The sequence below is a fragment of the Suncus etruscus genome, chromosome 6 (assembly GCF_024139225.1).
Source record: "Suncus etruscus isolate mSunEtr1 chromosome 6, mSunEtr1.pri.cur, whole genome shotgun sequence".
NCBI lineage: Eukaryota > Metazoa > Chordata > Mammalia > Eulipotyphla > Soricidae > Suncus > Suncus etruscus.
Genome location: NC_064853.1, coordinates 98,939,650 through 98,964,080, shown reverse-complemented (window position 1 = coordinate 98,964,080; position 24,431 = coordinate 98,939,650). Strand labels below are relative to the sequence as shown.

General features: G+C 43.3%; 1 protein-coding gene across 2 annotated transcripts in view; it reads left to right on the top strand.

Annotated features, from left to right (window-relative positions):
- ARMC8 (armadillo repeat containing 8) overlaps positions 1-24,431 on the top strand; it is a 107,518-nt gene that overhangs the window by 33,812 nt on the left and 49,275 nt on the right. For both annotated transcript variants that reach the window (XM_049775962.1, XM_049775961.1), the window contains exons 4-9: positions 1,274-1,416; positions 1,678-1,775; positions 5,568-5,660; positions 21,376-21,456; positions 22,804-22,879; positions 22,982-23,072. In XM_049775962.1, the coding sequence (XP_049631919.1) occupies positions 1,274-1,416; positions 1,678-1,775; positions 5,568-5,660; positions 21,376-21,456; positions 22,804-22,879; positions 22,982-23,072 (582 nt within the window). The remainder of the gene's footprint in view (positions 1-1,273; positions 1,417-1,677; positions 1,776-5,567; positions 5,661-21,375; positions 21,457-22,803; positions 22,880-22,981; positions 23,073-24,431) is intronic.

The window sequence follows — 24,431 nt, the reverse complement described above, 5'->3', positions numbered from 1 at the left end:
TTAATCTCTAATTTTAGAATGTTTAATGTACAAGTATTTTTTTTTTTAATGATCCAGTGACTCCATTTAGCAGGTATAGTTTGATAATCTTTGCCTTTACTCTTGCTACTCAGGACTAATTTTAAGTGCCAATTTTATAATATTTTAAGTCAATTTTTTTATAACCCTCTTTTTAATTTTATTTTGGGCCTACAGGGGGTAGGTAGACTGAGGTGGTGTAGCGCCACACTGGCTATGCTCCTGGTGGGCTCAGGGACCACATGATGCCAGGGATCAAATTCAGTTTGGCTACACGCAAGACCAAATTCTCTACCTGCTAGATATTCTCTCTATCCATTGCTGTAGTCTTTTTCAGAATTTTTTGTGAGAATTGGATAAGGTATTAAACCACACCTAGCAGCTCAGGTGTACTCTTGACTCAGAACTCCCAGTAATGATTGGAATCAAAGTTGGGTCTCCTGCATACAAAGCATGCACTCCATCCAGCCCATTAGCTATCTCCCTGACCCTCATTCAGGAATTTAAAAGTATTTTTTTCTTCTTCTTTCTCTTAACAGAGGATTAATTGCTTTATTTTCTTTGTCATAACCATAAAGCTCTCAGTTGTCTTTCTCAAAGGATTAGTTTAAGTGGTAAGTGATTGCAGTTTGGGAATTTTGACAGATTTGGTAGGAGTAGAAATGGGAGGATTTCCTGATTCCTCAAATGGGATGATTGGAAAAGAAGAGGAGCTTCCTATTCTTTTTTTTTCTTAATTTTTTATTTTTAATTATGAGAACAATGATGCAAAGAGGACAAGTTAAAGTTACAGTGAAAGAACAATCGCCCAGAAGAAATCCCCTTGCTGACGCCTAAATATTGAACTTATAGTCAAAAAAAATAAAGAAAAATAAGGCAGAATCCATGTACAATTACTTTGTCCACAGGTCCCCAGATTGTAGTACATTATAACATTTCTTAGCAGTATACAAAGCAACCTAAAGCCATGAGATTTATGTGACTCCGAGCTTCCTATTCTTGAAGAATGTTCAAGGTCACTGACTATTCCCTTTACGCAGACCCCCTGTGATTTTTGAGCTACAATTTAGAAACTTCTCTATCAAATTAGCAGGTGTAAACAAAAGACTATTTCCTGTCTAGCCGTCTGTATATTCCCCAAGTACATTTTCAGTGCATGGTGTGTGTGATTAGTCTTTTTCTATTAACATCACTTTGAGTCTGCTTACTTTTTAAGTTTTTTTAGTCTTCTGTTTATCAAGTTTCTTTTTTTTAGGTTGTTGTACTTGCTTCAGCAAGAAACTTCAAGCACAGAGCTGAAAACTGAATGTGCAGTGGTACTAGGAAGTCTTGCTATGGGCACTGAGAACAATGTCAAGTCTCTGCTGGACTGCCATATCATCCCCGCCTTACTGCAAGGTATGTAAGGAAGGGAAATCAAGTCTTCTATGTGTGGTGCAGGGTGGTAGATGGAGAGCAGATGAGGCCATAACTGGCCCTGCTTGGGGCTATTCCTGGTGTGGTGTTGTGAGTGTTCAGGGGACTATGAGCAAGACAAAGCAAGCACATTAATCCCAGTACTGTATCTTTCCTGCCCCAGAAGTAAAGATTAGAAACAGTTTGGAGTGTTTTAAATATTGCTTGGAAGGATGAGTCCCCAAATCTGTTCTCTGTCCATAGGTTTGCTGTCCCCAGACCTGAAGTTTATTGAAGCTTGTCTCCGATGCCTGCGCACCATCTTCACCAGCCCTGTCACTCCAGAAGAATTACTGTACACAGTGAGTCTCAGATGCTTTTACGGCTTTAGCTACAATTCACTAACAGCATCCTTATTTACTTAGAATCTCAAAATGCATTATAGCTGTGTTATGTTTCAGAAAAGTCTCAAGAAGTATTTGGGTTCTGTAGTTTTCTGATGATCAAAATATCTCAGCTTTGTAAATAAATAGAAGATAATCTCAGACCTTGAGCCACTTAGGCTTTTATTAAAAGATCTGTTTCTATCTCTTAACATTTTAAATTGAAAACTTATATTCAGTGCTGCTTAAATAGCACTTTCTGTAGGTTCAAGTCCAACAATTTGCTTTATGGAAAAACTGAGACCTGAATAATGAACAAAATTTAGAGATGTGGAGAGGAAAGAGGCCATTTTAGGAAAGACCTAGCATATGACAGAGAATAGAGCAGGCTGGTGGGCAGAATAGTCTAATCTGAGAAGAGCGTTGGTGTTAGTTTTAATAGGAAAAGTAAACCAGGACTAGCTTGCAGGGGGACTATTTGTCAGCCTAGGATCAGAGGTTATGTGTGAAAGAATCCAGCATTCTCTCAAGGCCTTTGAGGTCTTCAATGATTTTTTTTTTAATTCATTTTATTTGTTGATTTGCATGGGTGTTTCCGGGTGAGGACTTAAAGATGAGGTGCTGCCACGCCTGGCAGTGCTCAGGGTCTCCCAACACTACATCCTATGATACAGGAGGCATGTGTTGCTGGGCATCAGACCTGACCCCTATACTACCTCACAGACTCCACACAAGACTATTTTTTTCTCTTTTCTTAGGAGAAGGGGGTTTGGAGGGTTTGAGCCATATCTGGTGGTGTTGAGGGCATACTCCTGGCTCTATGTTCAAGAGTCACTTCTGGCAGTACTCGAGGTACCATGTGGAGTACTGGGGATTGGACTCAGATTGACCACCTGAGAGCAAGTACCCTATCTACCATAATTTTGATTCAGCCTCCACGTGGGACTTTCTTAATGAAAAAACTTACTTTGGACCAGAAGTAAAGAAGTTTCTAAGAAGTGGTTCATAGACCACTCTTTGAGAACCACTGGTTTACTGTAAGTGATCTTACGTCAGGAACATTATAAGAACATTTTATATAGGGAGGACTCTGGGTAATATGTCTGTTATTTGCAGATTCTGTTGTTATGTTTATAGAAATTTTAAATTGGTCATCTTTTTTATTTTGTTTTTGTCTGGGGGCCACACCCAGTGGCACTCAGGTTACTCCTAGCTCTACACTCAGAAATTACTCTTGGCAGGGTTGGGGGGCCATATAGGATGCCAGGTCATCATGATGCTTGGTCAGTCAGCCCCATGCGAAGCAAACACCCTACCCACTGTGCCATGACTCGAGCCCTAGTCATCTATTTTCTTTAGAAGTTTCTCTTGTATCCTCAGCCAATAATGGGATAAATTGATGGTAGCTAGCTCCGTAATCTAAACTGATTCCATGATATGTTAATTGGACATTAGTTCATTGATTGAAAATTCTCGTCTAGGCAAGCTTAATATTTGTATGTGAAAAAAAATGTCAGAGACATGAAATAACTATCATAATAAAGTATCTAAATTTTATGTCTTAGACAACTAAGTATCAGTGAAAAGTGTTGGATGGGCTAATGATAGCAGCATTTCATTGTAATTGACTGAGAGCTGTTAGTTGGATTGTTTAAAGGCCAACTATTACAGCATCTCGGGTACTAAGCTAAGGACAGAGCTATTCAATTGGAGATAGTAAGATGTATACTTTGAAATTCTGTTTATCCTTGGTGACTTTGGACAAATTCTGTAGCTGTTTTGTAACACTGTTGGCAGAAAGGGGGCAGTGGTGATGGAATAGAATAGGGACTATTTTAATAAAACTGAGGGAAAAGAGTGTTAAGATAAAGATGAAAGTATTCCCTCTTATTTGTATGGCCTGACTCTGCAGTCAGAGAGCAATCCTAGAGATCCTTCAGAATGTGGTGCTAGGTATCAAACCCCTGTTGACATGGGGAAGGCACCTTCCCTGCTCTACTTGATATTTTTATCTTCTCTCTATGTATTTAGTGCCCGACATGCTTAAAGTTTATAAGTTTTATATTTTATATATAATTTTTATATTTTTATATAATAAGTTATATATGTTTTATATTATATAAATTTTATATTTTTTAATTTTGTTTGAAAACAGTGTTGCAGTAGCAAGCAAATGGGGCAAAGACTTGATTGATAGGAAATCAACAGCTTTTGACTTTCCTACTTAGCTTTACTTACCTTGGGCATTCTTTACTGTCTCAGGAATATTTCAAATGATTGATTTAAATGTAATTCTAAAAATTCTTTCAAATTCCTTTCCTTGATTTTTGGTTTTTATCAAAATATGATCTAGGAACCAGTAATATCATCTTCACTTACAAAAATAGAATTGGGGGCCGGAGTGGTAGCACAGTGGTAGGGCATTTGCCTTGCATGCGGCTGACCGAGGACGGACTCGGGTTTGATCCCCGGCATCCCATATAGTCCCCCGAGCCTGCCAGGAGCAATTTCTGAGCAAAGAGCCAGGAGTAACACCTGAGTACCACTAGGTATAGCCCAACAAAACAAAAGAACAACAACAAACTAAGAATCTAAGATTCTGCTCCAAATCTCCAGTCAAAGTCTGTACAAAAAAACCATCCCTGGGAATTGATTGTACTTCATATTGGAAAAGCACTGCCCTAAGACCAAGGACAGCATTCTCTAGAAACTTGAGTTGACTTTACTTTTTTGGCTGTGATTCTGGTTAAACCTTAATTGGGGGGCCAGGTAGGCACACCCAGTGACGATCAGGAGTTACTCCTGGCTATGTGCTCAGAAATCACTCCTGGGGGCCCGGAGAGATAGCTCAATGGCGTTTGCCTTGCAAGCAGCCGATCCAGGACCAAAGGTGGTTGGTTCGAATCCCAGTGTCCCATATGGTCCCCCATGCCTGCCAGGAGCTATTTCTGAGCAGACAGCCAGGAGTAACCCCTGAGCATCGCTGGGTATGGCCCAAAAACCAAAACCAAAAAAAAAAAAAAAGAAAGAAATCACTCCTGGCTCAGGGACCATATGGGCAAGAGTTACTCCTGGCTATGCACTCAGAAATCACTCCTGGCTCAGGGACCATATGGGATGCCGGGAATCGATGGATGGGAATGTCCTGGATCTGCCATGTGAAAGGCAAATGCCCTGCCACTGTGCTATTGCTCCGGCCCCTCACAGTTTAATTTATACTGCATTCTAAAAGAGGGCGCTTATTGGTGAGCCTGCAGAAGGATATATGGATTCTCTTCACCATGTTGTCACTGAGTGTCAGCAGTAGGCAGAGAGGGGGCTGCCAATGAGAATGTGCTGTTATCGAAACAATCCCATCTCTGTAGATTGAATTGGCTAACTGCCATCATTAGAGATTGTCATTAGTTACTGATGCCTTAACATCCTAGAGGCCAACCAGAATTGTCTTGTTTTATTTTTATGCACTCACTTTTCTTATAACTTATTTATCATAGCATATATTTTTACCTCACATTCGATTTCAGAAAATATTTATGCTATTTTACTGAAATAATTTGGTTAATTGTGATATAGACTGTTTATGGGGGGAATATTGGGAGAATTCCATACTGATAACTATTTATTCGGTAGTCATCTGTGTAACTTCCTTATTTTGATGTCTTTGTTGCTTTTGTTTTTTGTGTTCCTAGATTTTATACTTGCTCCTAGAATTGTTTATTTGGTGTATTCCGAGTGCCTAATTTCTTTGTGGCCTTTCTTCTCTCTCTCTAGGATGCAACGGTGATCCCCCATCTCATGGCACTGCTAAGCAGGTCCCGCTACACACAAGAATACATCTGTCAGATCTTCTCACACTGCTGCAAAGTAAGAGCATGTTTTCTCTAGCAGGTAACCTTATCTGCTGCTGGGGAGGAGCTGGGAGGGGGGTTTACTCTATAAACTCCCATAGAGAGTTTAATGTGTATAAGCATGTTTCCTTTTGGTCAGGACCCCTGTCATCGCCAAAGTGGTCCTGGAGATGTATCTAATTATTGTGTTGAATGTTGCTCAACTTACCCATTAACTTTTGAAATTCTTGTAGACTTGTACATCCGAAGATTTTCAATGCTCTTTTAACTGAAATTGTAGACATAACATTTCTACTAAATCACTCTTTTGCTAAAGAAAAGATTTTATTGAATGAAACTTGGTTAAATTCAAAGAGCAGGAACCTTTATGCAACTGAAAGAAACAAAAATATAATAAGAGAAAATTGCCACAATTCATTTTTCCTTTAACCTGAAAATAAGCTTTGGCCACTATAATTGAATAACCAAATTTAAGAATTATGAAATACAGTTAGACCTTGAAAAACATAGCATTAAACTAACAATAAAGAATTAATTATGGGGCTGGTGAGGTGGCGCTAGAGGTAAGGTGTCTGCAAACGCTAGCCAAGGAAGGACCGTGGTTCGATCCCCCGGCGTCCCATATGGTCCCCCCAAGCCAGGGGCAATTTCTGAGCACTTAGCCAGGAGTAACCCCTGAGCATCAAACGGCTGTGGCCCGAAAACCAAAAAAAAAAAAAGAATTAATTATGATATCCTTTATGCTAATTATATTCTTAAAATTATTTCCCTGATTTATTAAGAAGCAAAGGACTCACATATTAAAATACATATATTAATTAAAGTTTTAACTTCTAATTTGTTGCCACTTCTTAAGCACTAACCCAAATTTCTGAGACCTCTCTTTTATTTTGTGGTGCTTGGGATCAAGCCTAAGACATCACTATACCAAGCAAGGCTTCCATCACCAATCTAAATGGCAAGCGCTAAGATCTGGGTTTTGAAGTTTAAGATATCGAGAGTATCTTAGAGCCAGAGCTGTAGTACATAGTAGGACATTTGCCTTGCATGCACCGATCCAGGATGGAGCTGATGTGGTCCTTGGCATCCTATATGGTCCCCCTAGCCAGGAGCAATTTCTGAGCAAAGAGCCAGGAGTAACCTCTGAGTGTCATTGGTGTGGCCCCCCAAAATAAAACAAAAACAAACAAGGCTGGTCTGATGGCAGTGGTTTATCAGAACTTATTAACGTTAGTATCACAAAAGTTGGTATATAACCCTCTCACTGCTCAATTTGACTGGCTTTAAAAAAACAAACAAACAATAAAAGGATACTGAAGGTTTATGAGCTTCTCACCTTGTGGTTGAGAGGTGCTGCTTCATATTAGTTTACCCAGATTGATTTAGAAAGACAAAGAAGACTTGGTAAATTAAATCATATACCAGAGAGAGAGTGCAGGAGAAAATCCCTTGCCTTTCATGGGGTGGCCCATGATCTCTTGACCTCAGCAATGCCAGGAATCATTCCTGAGCACAGAGCCAGGGATAGCCCTTGAGCATTACTGGGAGTGACTCAAACCACCACCACCCCAAAATCAAAACAATAGGTTTTCTCTAGCTAATTAGTCAATAATTCCTTCCTTGCTTTTTATGTCTTAACACGGTTTTTTAATCTCAAAGTTTTTGTATACGTTTTATTAATTTCATATTTATATTAATAAATCATTACTTAACACATTTCTTTTATTTGAAATAATATAGTTATTTAAGTACCATGATTACAAACACGGTTGTATATGGTTACAGTCATAAAAAGAATATTCCCCTTCACCAGTGCAACATTCCCACCACCAATGCCCCCCATCTTCCTCCTCTCCCACCCCCTGCCTGTATTCCAGAATAGCATTGTACTTCTTCACTCATTGACATTGTTGTGATAGTTGTTAGTGTAATTTCTCTAACTGCATTCACTGCTTTTTGTGGTAGGCTTCATATCATGAGCCGGTCCTTCCAGTCCTCATTTCTATTGTCTCTGGGCATTATTACAAAAATGTCTTTATTTTTCTTAAAGCTCATAGATGAGTGAAACTATTCTGTGTGTCTCTCTCTCCTTCTGACTTACTTCACTCTGCATAATAGTTTCCATGTGCATCCATGTATAGAAAAATTTCATGACTTTATCTCTCCTGACATATTCCATTATGTATAAGTACTACAGTTCTTTAACCATTCATCTGTTGAGGATATTTTGGTTGTTTCCAGAGTCTGGCTATTGTAAATAGTGCTGCAATGAATATAGGTGTGAGGAAGGTGAAAGAACTCCCCCGCAGGGGAAGTCCGCTCCAGGCTCAGGATATGCGCGTACCCAAAGAGACTCGAAGACCAGACTTGCTGTAATAACACGAGGGATTTTAATATCTCAGCATGCTGGAGACCGAATCTCATAACTCAGGACCGAGTAGAGAAGATTCGGCCCCCCTTTAGCATTCAGCAAAGCTTTTATAGGGTAAAAAGTCTATACATATCATGGGAACACACCTGCCAGGAAGGAGGCATTTCTCCTTATCTCCCGCCACAAAAGAAGTTATGCGTCAGAGCCCAGGAAAGAGGCATTTTGTTTTCCCTGTGTAACAGATGGGGCAGTGTTTGCCCCTGGGGTCATGTGCGTATCTTTGTCCTTCCCCTGACGGCATATGTCTAATTTAAAATGAGGGTCTTCCGCGAATTGTGGTGGTTAGTTCAAAGGAAGGGGAGTTAGGGAGTGGGGGAGTGGGAAGGTTCCCAGGGAAAGGAAGGGGAGCTAGGGAGTGGGGGAGTGGAAAGGTTCCCAGGGAAAGGAAGGGGAGCCAGGGAGTGGGGGAGTGGAGGAAAGGGAAAAGTGGAAAGGTTCCCAGTGAGCTTGAATGAAGTGTAAATTAAGGCACTTTAAGGAATTAGCTTAGTTGGGATCTTTCTTAAGGCACTTAATTAAAGTGTAAATTAGGGAAGTTAGAGTGCTTAGCCGGGAGCTTTCTTTAGGAACTTAGAGAAGCTTAGGGCTTGGCTTAATTCTCTTAGGAAGTGCAAGTTAGGGAGGGTGCCTAGTTTTTTCTTCTGTTTGCTATTTTCCAGTTCTTACTTATATTTATTATTTTCTTCACACCTTTTCATCCCCCACTTTTTTTTTTTGCACATAGCTCTAATCTTAGAGCATCCCTTCATTCTGCTGATATTGCTGTTTGAGAACCATTACATGGACTGTATTTATTCTTTGTTTCACAAAACTAACTAACTTATTTAAAATGCAGGGACCGAAAGTAAGCAGGAAGAATAGGATTATTAGGGGTCCTGTTAGAGTGGAGATAAGAGTTGTAAACCAAGGGGATCTGTTAAACCATCCCTCAAACCAGCCCTGATGAGAATCCCTTTCCAGTCTGCGTTTGTCTAATCTTTCTCTTAACTTTGCCATGGAGTCTCTGACGACTCCGGAGTGGTCTGCATAAAAACAACATTCTTCCTTCAAGGCTGCACACATTCCTCCTTCTTTTAAAAACAAGATATCCAGACCCCTTCTATTCTGGAGGACTACCTCTGATAGGGATGTGAGAGACTCTTCGAGCTTAGTGATGGATTGCTCTATTATTTCTAAGTCTGCATCCATTGCAGCACGCAGTTCAGTATAGTAGTGGGGCATTTGGACTAGGGCGGAGGTCCCAGTCCCAATTCCTGCTGCGACCCCCAAGCCTAGAAGGACTGCCAGTGTAATAGTTACAGGTTCCCTTTTCCAGCGAGCTCTTCTGTCAAACTCATTCACAAAAGACTCGCTATCATGGTACAAGAGTCTAGGGACTAGCTGGACTAAAATACAGTAATCCTGGAGATTGTTGAACACGCTGGTGGAGATGCATGGGGTGAGTCCCGTGTTACAGGCCCAAACCGTGTCTGGAGGGGGAACGAGGTATCGCCCCCGTGTAAAGGATGATTGTAGGGTTGAGCTGCAGAGGTGCTTTCTATCAGGGGGAACGGTACCTAAACAGAGGCCCTGCCCAGACACGGCAGCTAAGGTTAGCTTTCTGCTCCCTCCCCAGGCACATACAGAGGAACTTTCGCTTTCGTTAAAGGTTCTATTTTGGGCAATTCCTTCATAGTAGGGGGGGCTTGAGGCGTAACAGAGCCAGCAAGATTGGGTGATATCAGAATTGGTTCGGTTGAGTACCAAGAAGGCTCCTTCTATTAAGTTTAAAAGGCGGTTTTCCATCCCTGGGGGGGCAGGGGCGTCTTTAGATTCATGAGTCTGGGTTGTTGGGTCCGAGTTTAGGGGCTGTGAGGAAGCAGGAGTAACAGGGACTAGTGTTGGCCTAGGCTTGGGTAAAGGCTGGGTGTCCGTTAGGACGGGGTTGGGCCCTATTGGCTGAGAGGGAGGATTTTGAATTTTCAGTCTGAGTTTGAATGTGAACCCCGGATCGGTTCCAGAAACGTAAAATCTCAGGCCCCACTGTTTTCCTTTTATCCAGCCGCCTTTTTCCTCCCTCCCTTTCTGCGTGAAAGTGATGTTTAGGGTGTCACCTTTACTACCTCTAACTACTGTAATGAGGTCCCAGCTGGAAGAGGGGTTCCAATAGGCAGTGCCAGAGGTTTCACATCCCCATGCTTTACAAAAGAAACTTTCTATCCCCCCACATCGGCGACCTTCCCTCTTAGACTGTTTTTCCCTGGGGCAAACATAGAACGATGCCTGCCGTAACTTTCTCTGCTTTGCCAAGGAACTGCACCCTGGCAGGTCGGCTACGTACTGGCCCCTAGTGTACACTCCCTGTGAGAGGGCTCGTTTCTGAAAGACGACTTTTTCCTGGGGAACCGTTTCAGGTGACTCTTCCGGGATGTCCCATGCCTCTACACCAGCAATGAGGGCGCAAACCTCGGGGCGCAGTGGTGGCCACCAAGTATACGGGGGGGCCACCTTGGAAATGCTCCACACAGTGTCTCCAGCCTGGGAAATGACTTCCCAGGTCAGTGTCATAGGAGCGTGGGGGTTACCGCTCTGGGCAGAGGCGACGGCGCAGGCGAAGTTTAAGAGGATTATCAGTTGCTTCCACTTTCCATTCATCCTTAAGCTTTTCAGCAGGAGCTTTCTTTGTGTGTGACGCGTGGATCCAGGCAGCAATTCCGTCTACTTTCACAGCTGTTGGGGTGGTTAACAGTACTAAGTAGGGTCCCTTCCACCTGGGCTCGAGGGTTCCCACTCGATGACGTCTAACAAGGACCAGATCACCGACTTGGATCCCGTGTGGCACCGCAGGAGTCCCAGGTGAATAGGCTTCTTTAATCTGGTCCCAGATCTGGGTGCGGACAGCCTCTAGAGCCTTAAGGTGGATAAACAAAGCAGAGGGTGAGTGGGAATCTAAGGCGGGGTCTAATACTCCGTCTGGTCTGGTCAAGGGGGGAGGTCCCCCAAAAAGGATCTCATAGGGAGTGAGCCCGAAACGTCCGGGTGTGTTTCGGGCTCTGAGGAGCGCAAAGGGAAGGAGGCCCAACCAGTCCTTCCCGCCGGTCTCAATAGCCAATTTAGTGAGGGTCTCTTTTAGAGTTCTATTCATTCTCTCTACCTGCCCTGAACTCTGGGGTCTATAAGCGCAATGCAATTTCCAATTGGTCCCCAGCTGTTTGGCCAGTCCCTGACTTACCTGGGCGACAAACGCGGGCCCGTTGTCGGAGCCGATTACCTTGGGTATCCCGAACCGGGGCAAAATTTCTTCCAGAATTTTTTTCGTGACCACCTGGGCAGTTTCAGACTTTGTGGGGAAAGCTTCAACCCATCCGGAGAAGGTGTCTATGAAGACTAGAAGATATTTATTGCCATACCTACCAGGAACGATTTCTGTGAAATCTACTTCCCAGAAGACTCCTGGTCTGTCTCCCCGCAGCCGTTTTCCTGGTTCTACGAGCGGGTGGTGGGCATTTGTTAGAACACAGGCTTTACAGGACTGGGTTACTTGTTCTGTTATAGTTCGTAGTCGGAGTACGTGATAATTGGAGGCTTTTACTAGTTCGCACAATTTCTTTTTTCCTAAATGTGTTAGGTGATGGATACTCTTTACATAGTATTCACCTTCTTTATGAGGCAAAATGATTTTGTTGTCTTTAGTTTTTGCGATCCCATGGCAGTCAAATCCGCTGGATAATCCTTTTTCCTTTAGGCGTTCAATTTCCTCACAGTCTATTGGTGTGTAGTTTAGACTGAAATTATCTTCTTTTGGTTGGGGTTTCTTTCGTTGCTCACATAAGGCACAGGAGACAGTTCCTTGTGCGGCTTTCTTAGCAGTGTGATCTGCCATTCTGTTCCCTGCTGCCACGGGGTCCATTCCTTTTTGATGTCCAGGACAATGAATAATAGCTACCTTTTTCGGCAGGTGTATGGCTTCCAAGAGAGCAAGGATTTCTTCCTTGTTCTTAATTTCCTTTCCTGCAGCCGTGAGGAGTCCTCTTTGTTTGTAGATCGCGCTGTGAATGTGAGCGGTGGAAAACGCGTATCTGCTGTCGGTGTAGATGTTAATAACTTTTCCTTCTGCCAGCTCAAGGGCTTTTGTCAAAGCTTGTAATTCAGCTTTTTGTGCCGAAGTCCCCTCAGGAAGGCTGCTGGCCCATATTACTTGCTTCCCATCCACTATGGCTGCTCCGGCTTTTCTTTTTCCATCCATGATGAAGCTACTACCATCTGTGTACCAATTCGGCGCCCCATGCCAGGGCAGATCTGTCAGGTCTCTCCGGGTTCCAGTTTCCTCAGCTAAAATGTCTGTGCATGAGTGTACCGGCTGGGATCCGTCTGTCTCCGGGAGCAGGGAGGCGGGGTTAAGAATAGCAGGCGGTCCGAACGTTATACGGTCGTTTAGCAAGAGACTTTGGTAGTGAGTTATTCGGGCGTTGGTCAACCAACGGTCAGGAGGCTGCCTGACTATACTTTCTAATGCATGGGGAGCGACTATAACTACATGCTGGCCCAGAGTAAGTTTGTCAGCGTCTTTTACCAGGAGAGCCACCGCTGCGATTACCCTCAGACATGACGGCCAGCCGCTTGCCACTGGGTCGAGTTTTTTTGACAAGTAGGCTACTGGTCTTTTCCAAGGTCCCAGGGCTTGGGTTAGCACTCCCCGAGCCACTCCCGCACGTTCGTCCACATACAGGGTAAAAGGTTTGGTTAGATCCGGCAGGGCCAGGGCTGGTGCTGTGAGTAGAGCAGTTTTAATTTTTTCAAAGGCTTCTTGACACTCCTGTGTCCAAGCAAAGGGAGCTTGATCCCGTGTAAGTGGATACAGGGGAGCGGCTAGGGAGGCAAACCCAGGTATCCAAAGTCTACAGAAACCGGCTGTCCCCAGAAATTCCCGTACCTGCCGTGGAGTCTTGGGGACAGGAATGGTAACTACTGTCTTTTTCCTGGCTTCTGTGAGCCACCTCTTGCCGTCTTTCAGGACATACCCCAGGTATGTTACTTCGTTGCGGCACAACTGAGCTTTCTTGGCCGACACCCGGTACCCTAACTCACCCAATTCTTTTAGGAGTTCTCTGGTTCCTTCTTCACACGCTTCCTTGGTGGATGCTGCCAGCAGGAGGTCATCAACATACTGAAGAAGGGAGACTTGGGGGTTCCGAGCCCTGAAGGGGGCCAGGTCCCTATGGAGTGCCTCGTCGAATAGTGTGGGGGAGTTTTTAAAACCCTGGGGCAATCTAGTCCATGTCAGTTGTCCAGTGTGTCCCCCTTCCGGATCTCTCCACTCAAAAGCAAACATCAGTTGGCTGCTGGGGTGTAATTGGAGACAGAAAAAAGCGTCTTTTAAATCTAGCACTGTGTACCAAACCCGCTCCGGTGGGAGGGAACTCAGTAGATTGTAAGGGTTAGGCACAGTGGGATGCAAATCCTGGGCCCTTTTATTAACCTCCCTTAAGTCTTGTACTGGTCGGTAGTCCCCAGTGCCAGGTTTCTTCACCGGCAGCAAAGGCGTGTTCCAGGGAGATCGGCAGGGTACTAGAACTCCTTGCTGTATCAGCCTCTGGATGTGGGGACGGATGCCTTCCTTTGCTTCTTTACTCATGGGATATTGTCTCACCGAGATAGGTGAGGCATGCGCCTTCAGCTCTACCACTATCGGGGGTACTTGTTTAGCCTTGCCAATTCCTGCCTGTTCAGCCCAGACCTCAGGGAATTGGGTAAGCCATTCTGAAGCAACTACTTCTCCAGGCTTTGTTTCATGGAGGCGGTATTCCTCCTCAAGTCCGACTACCAGACAAGTCACAGGAGCTTCCCCCAAAGTTACTTCAGGTCCCTCAGGGGTAAACTGAATTTGTGCCTTTAATTTGGTCAGCAAATCTCTTCCCAGGAGGGGCGCAGGGCACTCAGGGATGACCAGGAAGGAGTGAGTTACTCGGCCCCTCCCAACGTCCAATTTTCTTTTTGTAGTCCAATGGTAGAATTTGCTGCCCGTGGCCCCCACAACCATGGTTTCTTTTGTTCCTAATTTTCCTAGGGGCCTGGTCAATACCGAATGTTCAGCTCCCGTGTCCACCAGGAAGTTGATGGGAGTCCCCTCTACTGGAAGCATTACCCTGGGCTCGGGGAGGGGGACCGAGCCCCGTCCCCCCTAATCATCGAGAGCCAGGACCTTGTTCCTCCTGAGTTGCTTTTTCGGGCACTCCCTTGCCCAGTGTCCTTTTTCTTTACAATGGGCACACTGATCTTTTTCGAGTGGACGGTCAAGTCCTTTTTCTTTACAATGGGCACACTGATCTCTATCGAATGGACGATCTTGTCCTCTCGGGGTTCTTCTTGCCCTGTCGCCCAGGTGCCCTGTCTGCCTGCTTCTTTCTCTTTCTGCTATACTATCCCCTACTACTGCAGCCAAAATTCTAGTTAAATTTCTCTCTTGTCGGCGATCACGCCGGTTCTCTCTGTCCTCTATCTCTTTCTTTTCTCTTTCCTTTTTCTCCTCCTCTGTTTCTCTCTTGTGGAACACTTTCTCTGCCTCCTTCACTAAGTCTCGCAACGAATAATCTTGAAGTCCCTCTAGCCTCTGTAGCTTACATTTTATATCTGTGGCTGACTGCCCAATAAAGGCCATTGCTATGGCCGCCTGTTGTCCCTCTGAAGCTGGATCAAAAGGAGTGTACCTCCTATAAGCTTCCATTAGGCGTTCCAGGAAAACCGAGGGCGGTTCAACTGGACCTTGGACAACCTCTCTTACCTTAGCCAGATTCGTGGGGCGTCTTGCAGCCCCTCTTAGACCAGCAATGAGAGCCCGGCGGTAGACGGTGAGGCGCTCCCTACCTTCTGCGGTATTGAAGTCCCAGGTTGGCCTGGTCAGTGGAAACCCTTCATCTATGAGGTTAGGGAGATTAGTGGGAGTCCCATCGGCCCCCGGGACGTTTTTCCTGGCTTCTAGGAGGACTCTTTCTCTTTCCTCTGTCGTGAAGAGGACCTGGAGCAGTTGTTGACAGTCGTCCCAGGTGGGCTGATGCGAAAACATGAGAGACTCGAGGAGTCCCGTCAGGGCAGAGGGATTATCTGAAAAGGTGGGGTGCATAGTCTTCCAATTATATAGATCTGCCGAGGAAAAAGGCCAGTACTGTAAAGGGGGAAGCTGGTCATCTCCTGGCGGGGGCCCCATTGCCCGAAGGGGGAGGGCAAGAGACCGTGACTCGGAGGGGCGAACAGTTTCTGGACTGCGGCCCTTCCGGCTCCGGGTTCCCCCTGCTGGTCCCGGTTCGCGTGGACCGGCCGCCGGGGGTTGCCCCACAGCGACGTGTGGCACGTTAGGTTGTGCCGGCTGGGGAGAGGATTGAGGTTGGGAGTACGGAGGGGGGGAGAAGTCAAGAAGAAGATCATTGTCTATCTCAGGGTAGAGGGGCGGGGGAGCTGAAGGTCGGGGGGGAACAGGCAAGTTGGGCTCGGGGTCTGAGGCTACTGCCATTATAGTGGAAGTTGGCTCAGGGCGGCCAAATATCCAGGGCTTGACCCACACTGGTGGATTCTGGACGAGGTCCTGCCAGACGAGAATGTAGGGTATTTGGTCCGGGTGTCCCCCTTCAGACTGAAAAATGACCTTTCTTACTGCGGAAATAAGAGAGAGGTTAAAGACACCTTCTGGCGGCCAGCCGACTCCAAAGGTTGGCCATTCAGAGGTGCAGAAGGTCTGCCAGGGGCCCTTCCGTACCCCGACAGACAGATTGTGAGCCCTAGCTTTTACGTCAGTCCAGTGGTTAAGGGTTAGAGTCAAAGGAGTCGTCACGGTCTGTCCCATCTTAGTCCTAATTTCAAGGAAAACTGACACAGAAGTTACAATCAAGAGACAAATGACCCAGAACAAGCGCCGTTCCCGCGTTGCCCAAAGGCACTTCAAAGAGTCGGATGGCAGGGGCCTCCGCCGCCAGCCTAGTTCAATGAGGAAGCTATTCTCCTCGCGACTCTCCAGACCAGGGGGGTACACCAGGCGTCCCTGGTCGTCCCCGCTTCCTCCCGGGACGTCTCCCAGGGTGATCGGACGGTGGACACCCGGACACGTCTGTCTTTATCCACGAAACCTCAGACTTGCTGAGCGTCCGTAAAGCCGAAACTGCGATCGCGCCAAACCTCAGAGAAAAGTACAGCCAGAAGCAAACGAACCCAGACTAAGTAGACACAGACACAGACACAAGAGCTCACCTCCAAGTGGGTCTGGGGTCTCTGGGTGGTCGCAAATCTCCCGGCCGAGCCCCCAAATGAAAGAACTCCCCCGCAGGGGAAGTCCGCTCCAGGCTCAGGATATGCGCGTACCCAAAGAGACTCGAAGACCAGACTTGCTGTAATAACACGAGGGATTTTAATATCTCAGCATGCTGGAGACCGAATCTCATAACTCAGGACCGAGTAGAGAAGATTCGGCCCCCCTTTAGCATTCAGCAAAGCTTTTATAGGGTAAAAAGTCTATACATATCATGGGAACACACCTGCCAGGAAGGAGGCATTTCTCCTTATCTCCCGCCACAAAAGAAGTTATGCGTCAGAGCCCAGGAAAGAGGCATTTTGTTTTCCCTGTGTAACAGATGGGGCAGTGTTTGCCCCTGGGGTCATGTGCGTATCTTTGTCCTTCCCCTGACGGCATATGTCTAATTTAAAATGAGGGTCTTCCGCGAATTGTGGTGGTTAGTTCAAAGGAAGGGGAGTTAGGGAGTGGGGGAGTGGGAAGGTTCCCAGGGAAAGGAAGGGGAGCTAGGGAGTGGGGGAGTGGAAAGGTTCCCAGGGAAAGGAAGGGGAGCCAGGGAGTGGGGGAGTGGAGGAAAGGGAAAAGTGGAAAGGTTCCCAGTGAGCTTGAATGAAGTGTAAATTAAGGCACTTTAAGGAATTAGCTTAGTTGGGATCTTTCTTAAGGCACTTAATTAAAGTGTAAATTAGGGAAGTTAGAGTGCTTAGCCGGGAGCTTTCTTTAGGAACTTAGAGAAGCTTAGGGCTTGGCTTAATTCTCTTAGGAAGTGCAAGTTAGGGAGGGTGCCTAGTTTTTTCTTCTGTTTGCTATTTTCCAGTTCTTACTTATATTTATTATTTTCTTCACACCTTTTCAGAAGGGATTTTTTTTAATCGTATTTTTGTGTTCCTAGGTTATATACCTAGGAGTGGGATAGCTGGATCATAAGGGAGCTCAATTTCCATTTTTTTGAGGAATCTCCATATTGTTTTCCATAAAGGATAGACTAAATGGCATTCCCACAGCAATGAATAAGAGTTCCTTATTCTTCATATCCCCACCAGCACTAATTGTACTTGTTCTTTGTGATGTGTGCCAGTCTCTGTGGTATGAGATGGTACCTCATTGTTGTTTTGATTTGCATCTCCATGATAATTAGTGATGTGGAACATTTTTTCATGTGTCTTTTGGCCATTAGTATTTCTTCTTTGAGGAAGTGTTTGTTCATTTCTTCTCCCCATTTTTTGATGGAGCTATATGTTTTTTTTCTTGTTAAGTTCTGTCAGTGTCTTCTATATTTTGGATATTAGTCCCTTATCTGATGGGTATTGGGTGAATAGTTTCTCCCATTCATGTCACCTCACACAAAGCATGTGCATTCCTCTCTGTACTGTCCCACTGACCCTGGTATAACTCTATAAGTTATACATATAACTTATAGTTATATATATAATTTATATATAACTATATAAGGTAAGATAGTTTTCTGCCATTTGTATTAAAGTAGTAAGGGGGGGTCACCTCAGCAGTTAGTGAGCCGAAGATAAACTGAATACATATATGTGGACAGACAATAAAGGAGAGTAAGCAATGTCTGTGCAGCTTTTCTGCAAACATTGCCAGTATTTTTTTTTTGTTTTGTTTTGTTTTCTGGGCCACACCCGGCGGTGCTCAGGGTTACTCCTGGCTGTCTGCTCAGAAATAGCTCCTGGCAGGCACGGGGGACCATATGGGACACCGGGATTCCAACCAACCACCTTTGGTCCTGGATCGGCTGCTTGCAAGGCAAACGCCGCTGTGCTATCTCTCCAGGCCCATTGCCAGTATTTAAATGGAGGTGTTGGAATTAATATGCAGGGCTCAAAAATAACCAAGGGATTGGAGAGAAAGTGTGGTGGGTAGGGCACTTGCCTTGCAAGCCGTTTAATTTCTGGCATCCCAGGTGCTCCCCTATGCAATCCCACCAGAAGTGAACTCGAGCACCATGTGGCCCAACTATAAACAAAGCACCTTACTGTGCTGATCTGTAAGCCCTGGTTAATTTAGGCTTTATCTTCACGGTTTATTCTAGTTCCCTACATTTTACTGGATAAGACAAAACAGGTCTTGTCATACATGTACTTTATTTTCTTAGAATCTCCATGAGTTACTTTTCACTCTCTTTATCAGAGACTCATGTTTCAAATGAGACAATTCAAGTAGAACATTTAGAGGTGCCTAGCACACAGAAAGTACCAAATAGCGGAACTTTTGACTATACATGCTTATGTGAGGGCAAGAGGGAAGGCAGGGGACCTGTGACCTGAGAATGTTGGGTTATTAAAACCAGCTGTTAGTGGATACATCCTGATTAATAGACTACACAGTTGTACCCTGGGAATTATTCTTAGATCCTATAACTGAAGTGCAATGAAGCTTTAATAATGTTCAATATTATTTATACAGCAGGACATTAGGAACTACCTAAAACATACAAGGGGTTTGCCAGAATAAATTACTAGATTGTCATAAAGTGATTTAAAGGGACCGGAGAGATAGTGTGTAGGTAGGGTGTTTGTCTTGCATGCAGAAGGACGGTGGTTCGAATTTCGGCATCCCATAGGGTCCCCCGAGCCTTCCAGGAGCAATTTCTGAGTGTAGAGCCAGGAGTAACCCCTGGCACTGCCGGGTGTGACCCAAAAACAAAAAAAAAAAGGTGGTTTAAAGTAATCAAAGTTGAAAAATGCATAGAAATTGAGAGTTTCTGCTTGAATTTAATGTATATATAGATAATGATTTATAATGATTTACTTCTGATGCTTATGGTACTGAAGTTAGTTCAGTCAAAAATTAAGCACATCCCACAAAAGGACCTAGGGGGAGAGTAAATGAACATGGAGTCTGTAGTTATTCCCATGACAGTATACTTCAAGGGTGGAGAAACCCTGTATCTCTTTAGACCAAGGGAATTTCCTTTCTAATCTCCCCAATATTTACTGTGCCTATGCAGAAGAAAAAAAGGCAGCACAAAATAATTATTTTTGGTTTTGTTATTGTTGTTGTTGTTGTTTTTTCCAATTTTTTGAGCTTTGTTTTGTTTTTATCTCAGGACCCTGGTTATTGTGTGGTGGTTGTCTTTACTACTGTGGTGCTTTTTGGATCTTTTGTTTGATTTTTCTTTTTGTATTGTTGTTCTTTTTCTCTTCTTTTTTCCCTTTGTTCTTTCAAATTGATATTTATAGCCTCTTACAGGGGTCCTCAAACTTTTTAAACAGGGGGCCAGTTCACTGTCCCTCAGACCATTGGAGGGTCTGACTATAGTAGAAACAAAACTTATGAATGAATTCTTATGCACACTGCATATATCTTATTTTGCAATGAAGAAACAAAACAGATGCAAATACAATATGTGTCCCACGGGCCATAGTTTGAGGACCAATGCAAGGACTCTGCCCATTTTTTCTTGTTTGAATTTTGCCCCATTTTATTTTTTTCTTTCCTTGAAACAGAACCACATAACTTGAACCGTCTTGTTCCGCCTCACAAATTGAGGGGGAAATAATGGAGGGTACCAAGACCAAATAGTTGTATGATCTCTAAGTAGTAATAAGAAATGATCAGACTTAAACACCAAATCCAAAGCCAACAACAACAGAATCGATACCCAATCTGCAACAAGCTTGACACAGAGGGGACTTTTATACTAGCAGCCTGGAGGCTAAAGGAAGGGGATATGGGATGCATGCTGGGAACAGGGGTGGAGGGAGAACAACTTTGGTGGTGGGAATTCCCCTGATTCAATGTCATTATGTACCTAAAATATTACCGTGAAAGATACGTAATCCACTTTGGTCAAAATAAAAATTTTTAAATTAAAAACATTAAGCACATCCTTATATAAAATATTTTTAAAATCATTGACTAAAAAAGAATATGGCCTGTTTTATTATTCAGATGCATGAATATTAATTTTAGCAAACTCCTCCAATAGTGGGTAGTTTAGGCCAAGAAAAATGTGCCTCTGCAAGACAAGCCATAATTTGCCTCTAAGTAGTAGTGCATAGAAGAAACTGGCTTGTGAGCTTTCGTAGACTAATAACTGGTTTTCTCTGGTAGACCCAAGCAGGGGTTTTTACAATTGCTTTACAATGCTAAGTTTATCTCTTTGGAATAACAATGCATGAAATACCTGGATTGTCCTGACTTTGTCTTTTTATCATTTGGGTAGATGCCTTGAATATAAATGAGGAAGAATAGTGCCAAATTTTCAAACCTTTCATTACCCTTTTATGTGTGCCACTGAAGATCTTCAGTACAATGATTCATAGAAAACAAGAGTTGATCGAATACTTTTAATTTTCCCAGCTCTTCACCTTCTTACTCTAGACATTGATGATTTTAGGAAAAGAAATAAATTAGGAACAAAAACCAAAGCATATTACCTGCTCAGTGATGGAATTTTTATTTCCTGCTTTCTATGACTCAAACTTGCCTGTAGTGATAGATTAGGTTCTGGTCTGATTTCTCTTGTAATTGATTAGCTTCAGAGTCCTATGACAACTTTAGGTTATGAGTGTGAAGTGTGAGAATGATTCTCCTTTCTCTGGGATCAGACTATTTAAGGTGCGCACAACCTGGCAGCTTGTTGATAAGCATGTATTCTCCAGCCTGCCAGGAGAGTTTCCATGCCCCTTCCTTCTTTGACATAATTGAGACAAGACAGTATTTCTGGGGTGAGGCAAGATGTGGTAGTTCCATGTGGAATTAAAAAATGGTAAGCTAGGGCCAGAGTGATAGCACAGCGGTAGGGTGTTTGCTTTCACACAACTAATCCAGGACAGACCTCAGTTCAATCCCTGGCATCCCTTATGGTCCCCCAAACCAGGAGAGATTTCTGAGTGCATAGCTAGGAGTAACCCCTGAACGTCCTGGGTGTTGCCCAAAACCCCCCCAAAAATAATAATAATCTATCTTGCTTTGAAGGGGATGAGTCAAAAAGGTTAACTGAGAATTCTTCTACATATAAGTCTTTTTTTTATTAGTATGAACCTTTCTAATTTAGTATTATATTCTCTTTTCTTACAGGGTCCAGATCATCAAACAATATTATTTAACCATGGTGCAGTTCAGAATATTGCCCACCTACTAACCTCAGTATCTTACAAAGTAAGATTCTAAAAATCATGGCTAGAGTTCTGTACTTTGTCTTTGGTTTCTGAAATTTTGCTCTAGAAAATGGTTCATAAATTTTGCTGCTTCTTTGACAAATATTATCACCAAAAGTAATATTTATAGAGTATTGTTTGACACAGAAAATATAGTTTTAAAGGTGCCCCCATCATTTATCAATTTATCTAGTCTTCTGATTTGGTGTCAGTGCCAAAGTCAATAATGCCTTAACTTTGACTTTTATATTTGAAAACTTGGTTTAACCATAATGACATACTTACAATATATGTGTACCAAAGCGGGCCCCTTTCCCCACCCCTGTCCATCCTAGGTTCATTTCTGTGAATGCCACTTCTTTTTTTTTTTTTTTTTTTTTTTTTTTTTGGTTTTTGGGCCACACCCGTTTGATGCTCAGGGGTTACTCCTGGCTATGCGCTCAGAAATCGCCCCTGGCTTGGGGGGACCATATGGGACGCCGGGGGATCGAACCGAGTTTCATCCTACGCTAGCGCTTGCAAGGCAGACACCTTACCTCCAGCGCCACCTTCCCGGCCCCATGAATGCCACTTCTTAAGAATATCTCATATAGGGGGCCGGAGCAGTGGCATAGCAGTAGGGATTTTGCCTTGCAGGTGGCTGACCTATGACTGACTGCAGTTTGATCCCCCGGTGTCCCTTATGGTCCTCCAAACCAGCAGCAATTTCTGAGTGCATAGCTAGGAGTAACCCCTGAGCATCACAGCGTGTAGCCCAAAAACAAAAACGAAAACCAAAATAAAAAAGAAGAAAGAAAGAAAGAAAACAATATCTTATATAAAAGGCCAGAGTGATAGCACAGTGGGTAGGGTACTTGCCTTGTGTATGGCTGACCAGAGTTTGATTCCTAGTATCTCATATACACTGTGCACTGCCAGAAATGATTCCTGAGTGCAGAGCCAGGACTAATTCCTTAACATCACTGGGTGTGGCTCCCACAAATAAACAAACAAACAAACAAACAAAAAGTAGAATATGTTAATTTAGGCTTGGAAATAAGAATTAGCTAATCGGTGAAAGCTGAACTGAAGAAAAAGAATAACAAATTAGTGGCTTTTTTGGAAGTCCTGCAAATTATAAAATATATATGGTCAAATACTGGGGCCCAAGTATCATCCAGATTGGAAGCTGTGTTTTATTTATTGTTACTTCAAAATTTATCTTTTTGTTCTTCAAGTACATAAGTTTTTTTTATTTATTCCTGTGAAGCCATTATGAAAATGAGTCATTTCTTTAGAATGCAGTAAAAGTTGTTTTTGCTGAATTAAAATGCATGTATTTTTATTGTTTGTTCATTTATTTTCACAGGTTCGGATGCAAGCACTGAAATGCTTCTCAGTTTTAGCTTTTGAAAATCGCCAGGTATCGATGACACTGGTAAATGGTAGGCTGGACCTTTCAGTGGCACTTATGTGATTTAATTTCTGACCTTTAACTTCTGTCTCTAAAAAATTTTCTTATTGATTTTTTTCTGTTTTGTTTTTAGTTTTAGTTGATGGAGAATTGTTACCACAGATTTTTGTGAAGATGTTACAGAGAGATAAACCCATTGAGATGCAGCTCACATCAGCAAAATGGTAAAAACTAAGACAATGTGGGAAGAAAGACAGGCTATTAATATCTTAGAGTATTTTTGAACAACCTAATTGCTCTTTCCCCTCCTCATGTTGTTCTGGGATTTTGAAATTGTATAGAGTTGTAGGTTGTCACATTTTCTTAAATAGATCTGAGTTTTTCCCTCAGTTTACTCAAAGATTACAGAAAGGAGGAACTCATAATGTATCAGACTATCTTCATCAGAAACTAATTTTATTACATTCTCAACTTACTCTCTGCATTTCAGTTGATAATAAGAATCAGATTATAATAAACACATTATCAAAAAAAGCATTAATATTATACTCATATAATTATGAAGATATAAGAATGTTGAATGAGACTTAAAGGTGGCTTCTTCATCTTGAGGAAAATAAATATAGGCATGTGACAGTTTAATAATGTAGTTATATTAGGGGTCAGAGTAGCACAGTGATAGGTCATTTGCCTTGCACATGATCAACCCAGGACTGACCTGGGTTTGACTCTCAGCATCCCATTTAGTCCCAAGCTGGGAGCAATTTCTGAGCACAGAGCCAGGAGTAACCCCTGAGCACTGCTGGATGTGGCCCGAAAACAAAACAAACAAACAAAAAAACAAAATAATGTAGTTATATATAGTTCTTATTGGCACAGTTTTTAGAGTAATACTTGTTAATTCTCTAGTAGTATATTAACTAGTTGATTGAGCACCTCATATAGGATTTTTTGCCAAATTAATTTAGGAGCTATGACTAATACTTTGGCAAGGATAAGGAATTTGGGGATTCAGGAGATAGCTCAAAGGGCTGGATCTTGTACTTTTCTTGCTAGAGTCCTGAGTTCAATCCCTGGCACCTTAGTAGTGCCCCAAACTCTTCCAGTGGTAACTCCCAAGTATTAAAATGGGTTCTTCCCTAACCTACCCCCCAAAGGTTGAAAATTTATTTATTTCATTTGTATTTTGGGGTATGTTTGCTTTTCTTGTTTGGAGGCCATACCCAAAATAAGAAAAGCACCTCAGGGTCTTGGGTAGACCAGGTAATGCCATAGTTCAAACTGGGGTAAACCACATGCAAGGCAAATACCTTAGCTTCTGTACTATTTTCAGACCCTATTTGCTTTTTATGTGGCCTCCAAACTCAGCATTTGTTAGTAAGGTATATTCTCATAAAATTGATTTTAAAAAAGAATGTGCTAACAAAGCTGAAGATGAGAACAAGGTCAGAGGGATATTAAGGATTGATGCTGCATGCCTCATCTGACTCCAACTTGATCCTTTGGAGTTGCATTTGGTCTCCTAGCATTTGGGCCTAGCCCCAACTCCCTCTTCCATCTCTCTCTGTTCCCCAAAGATAATA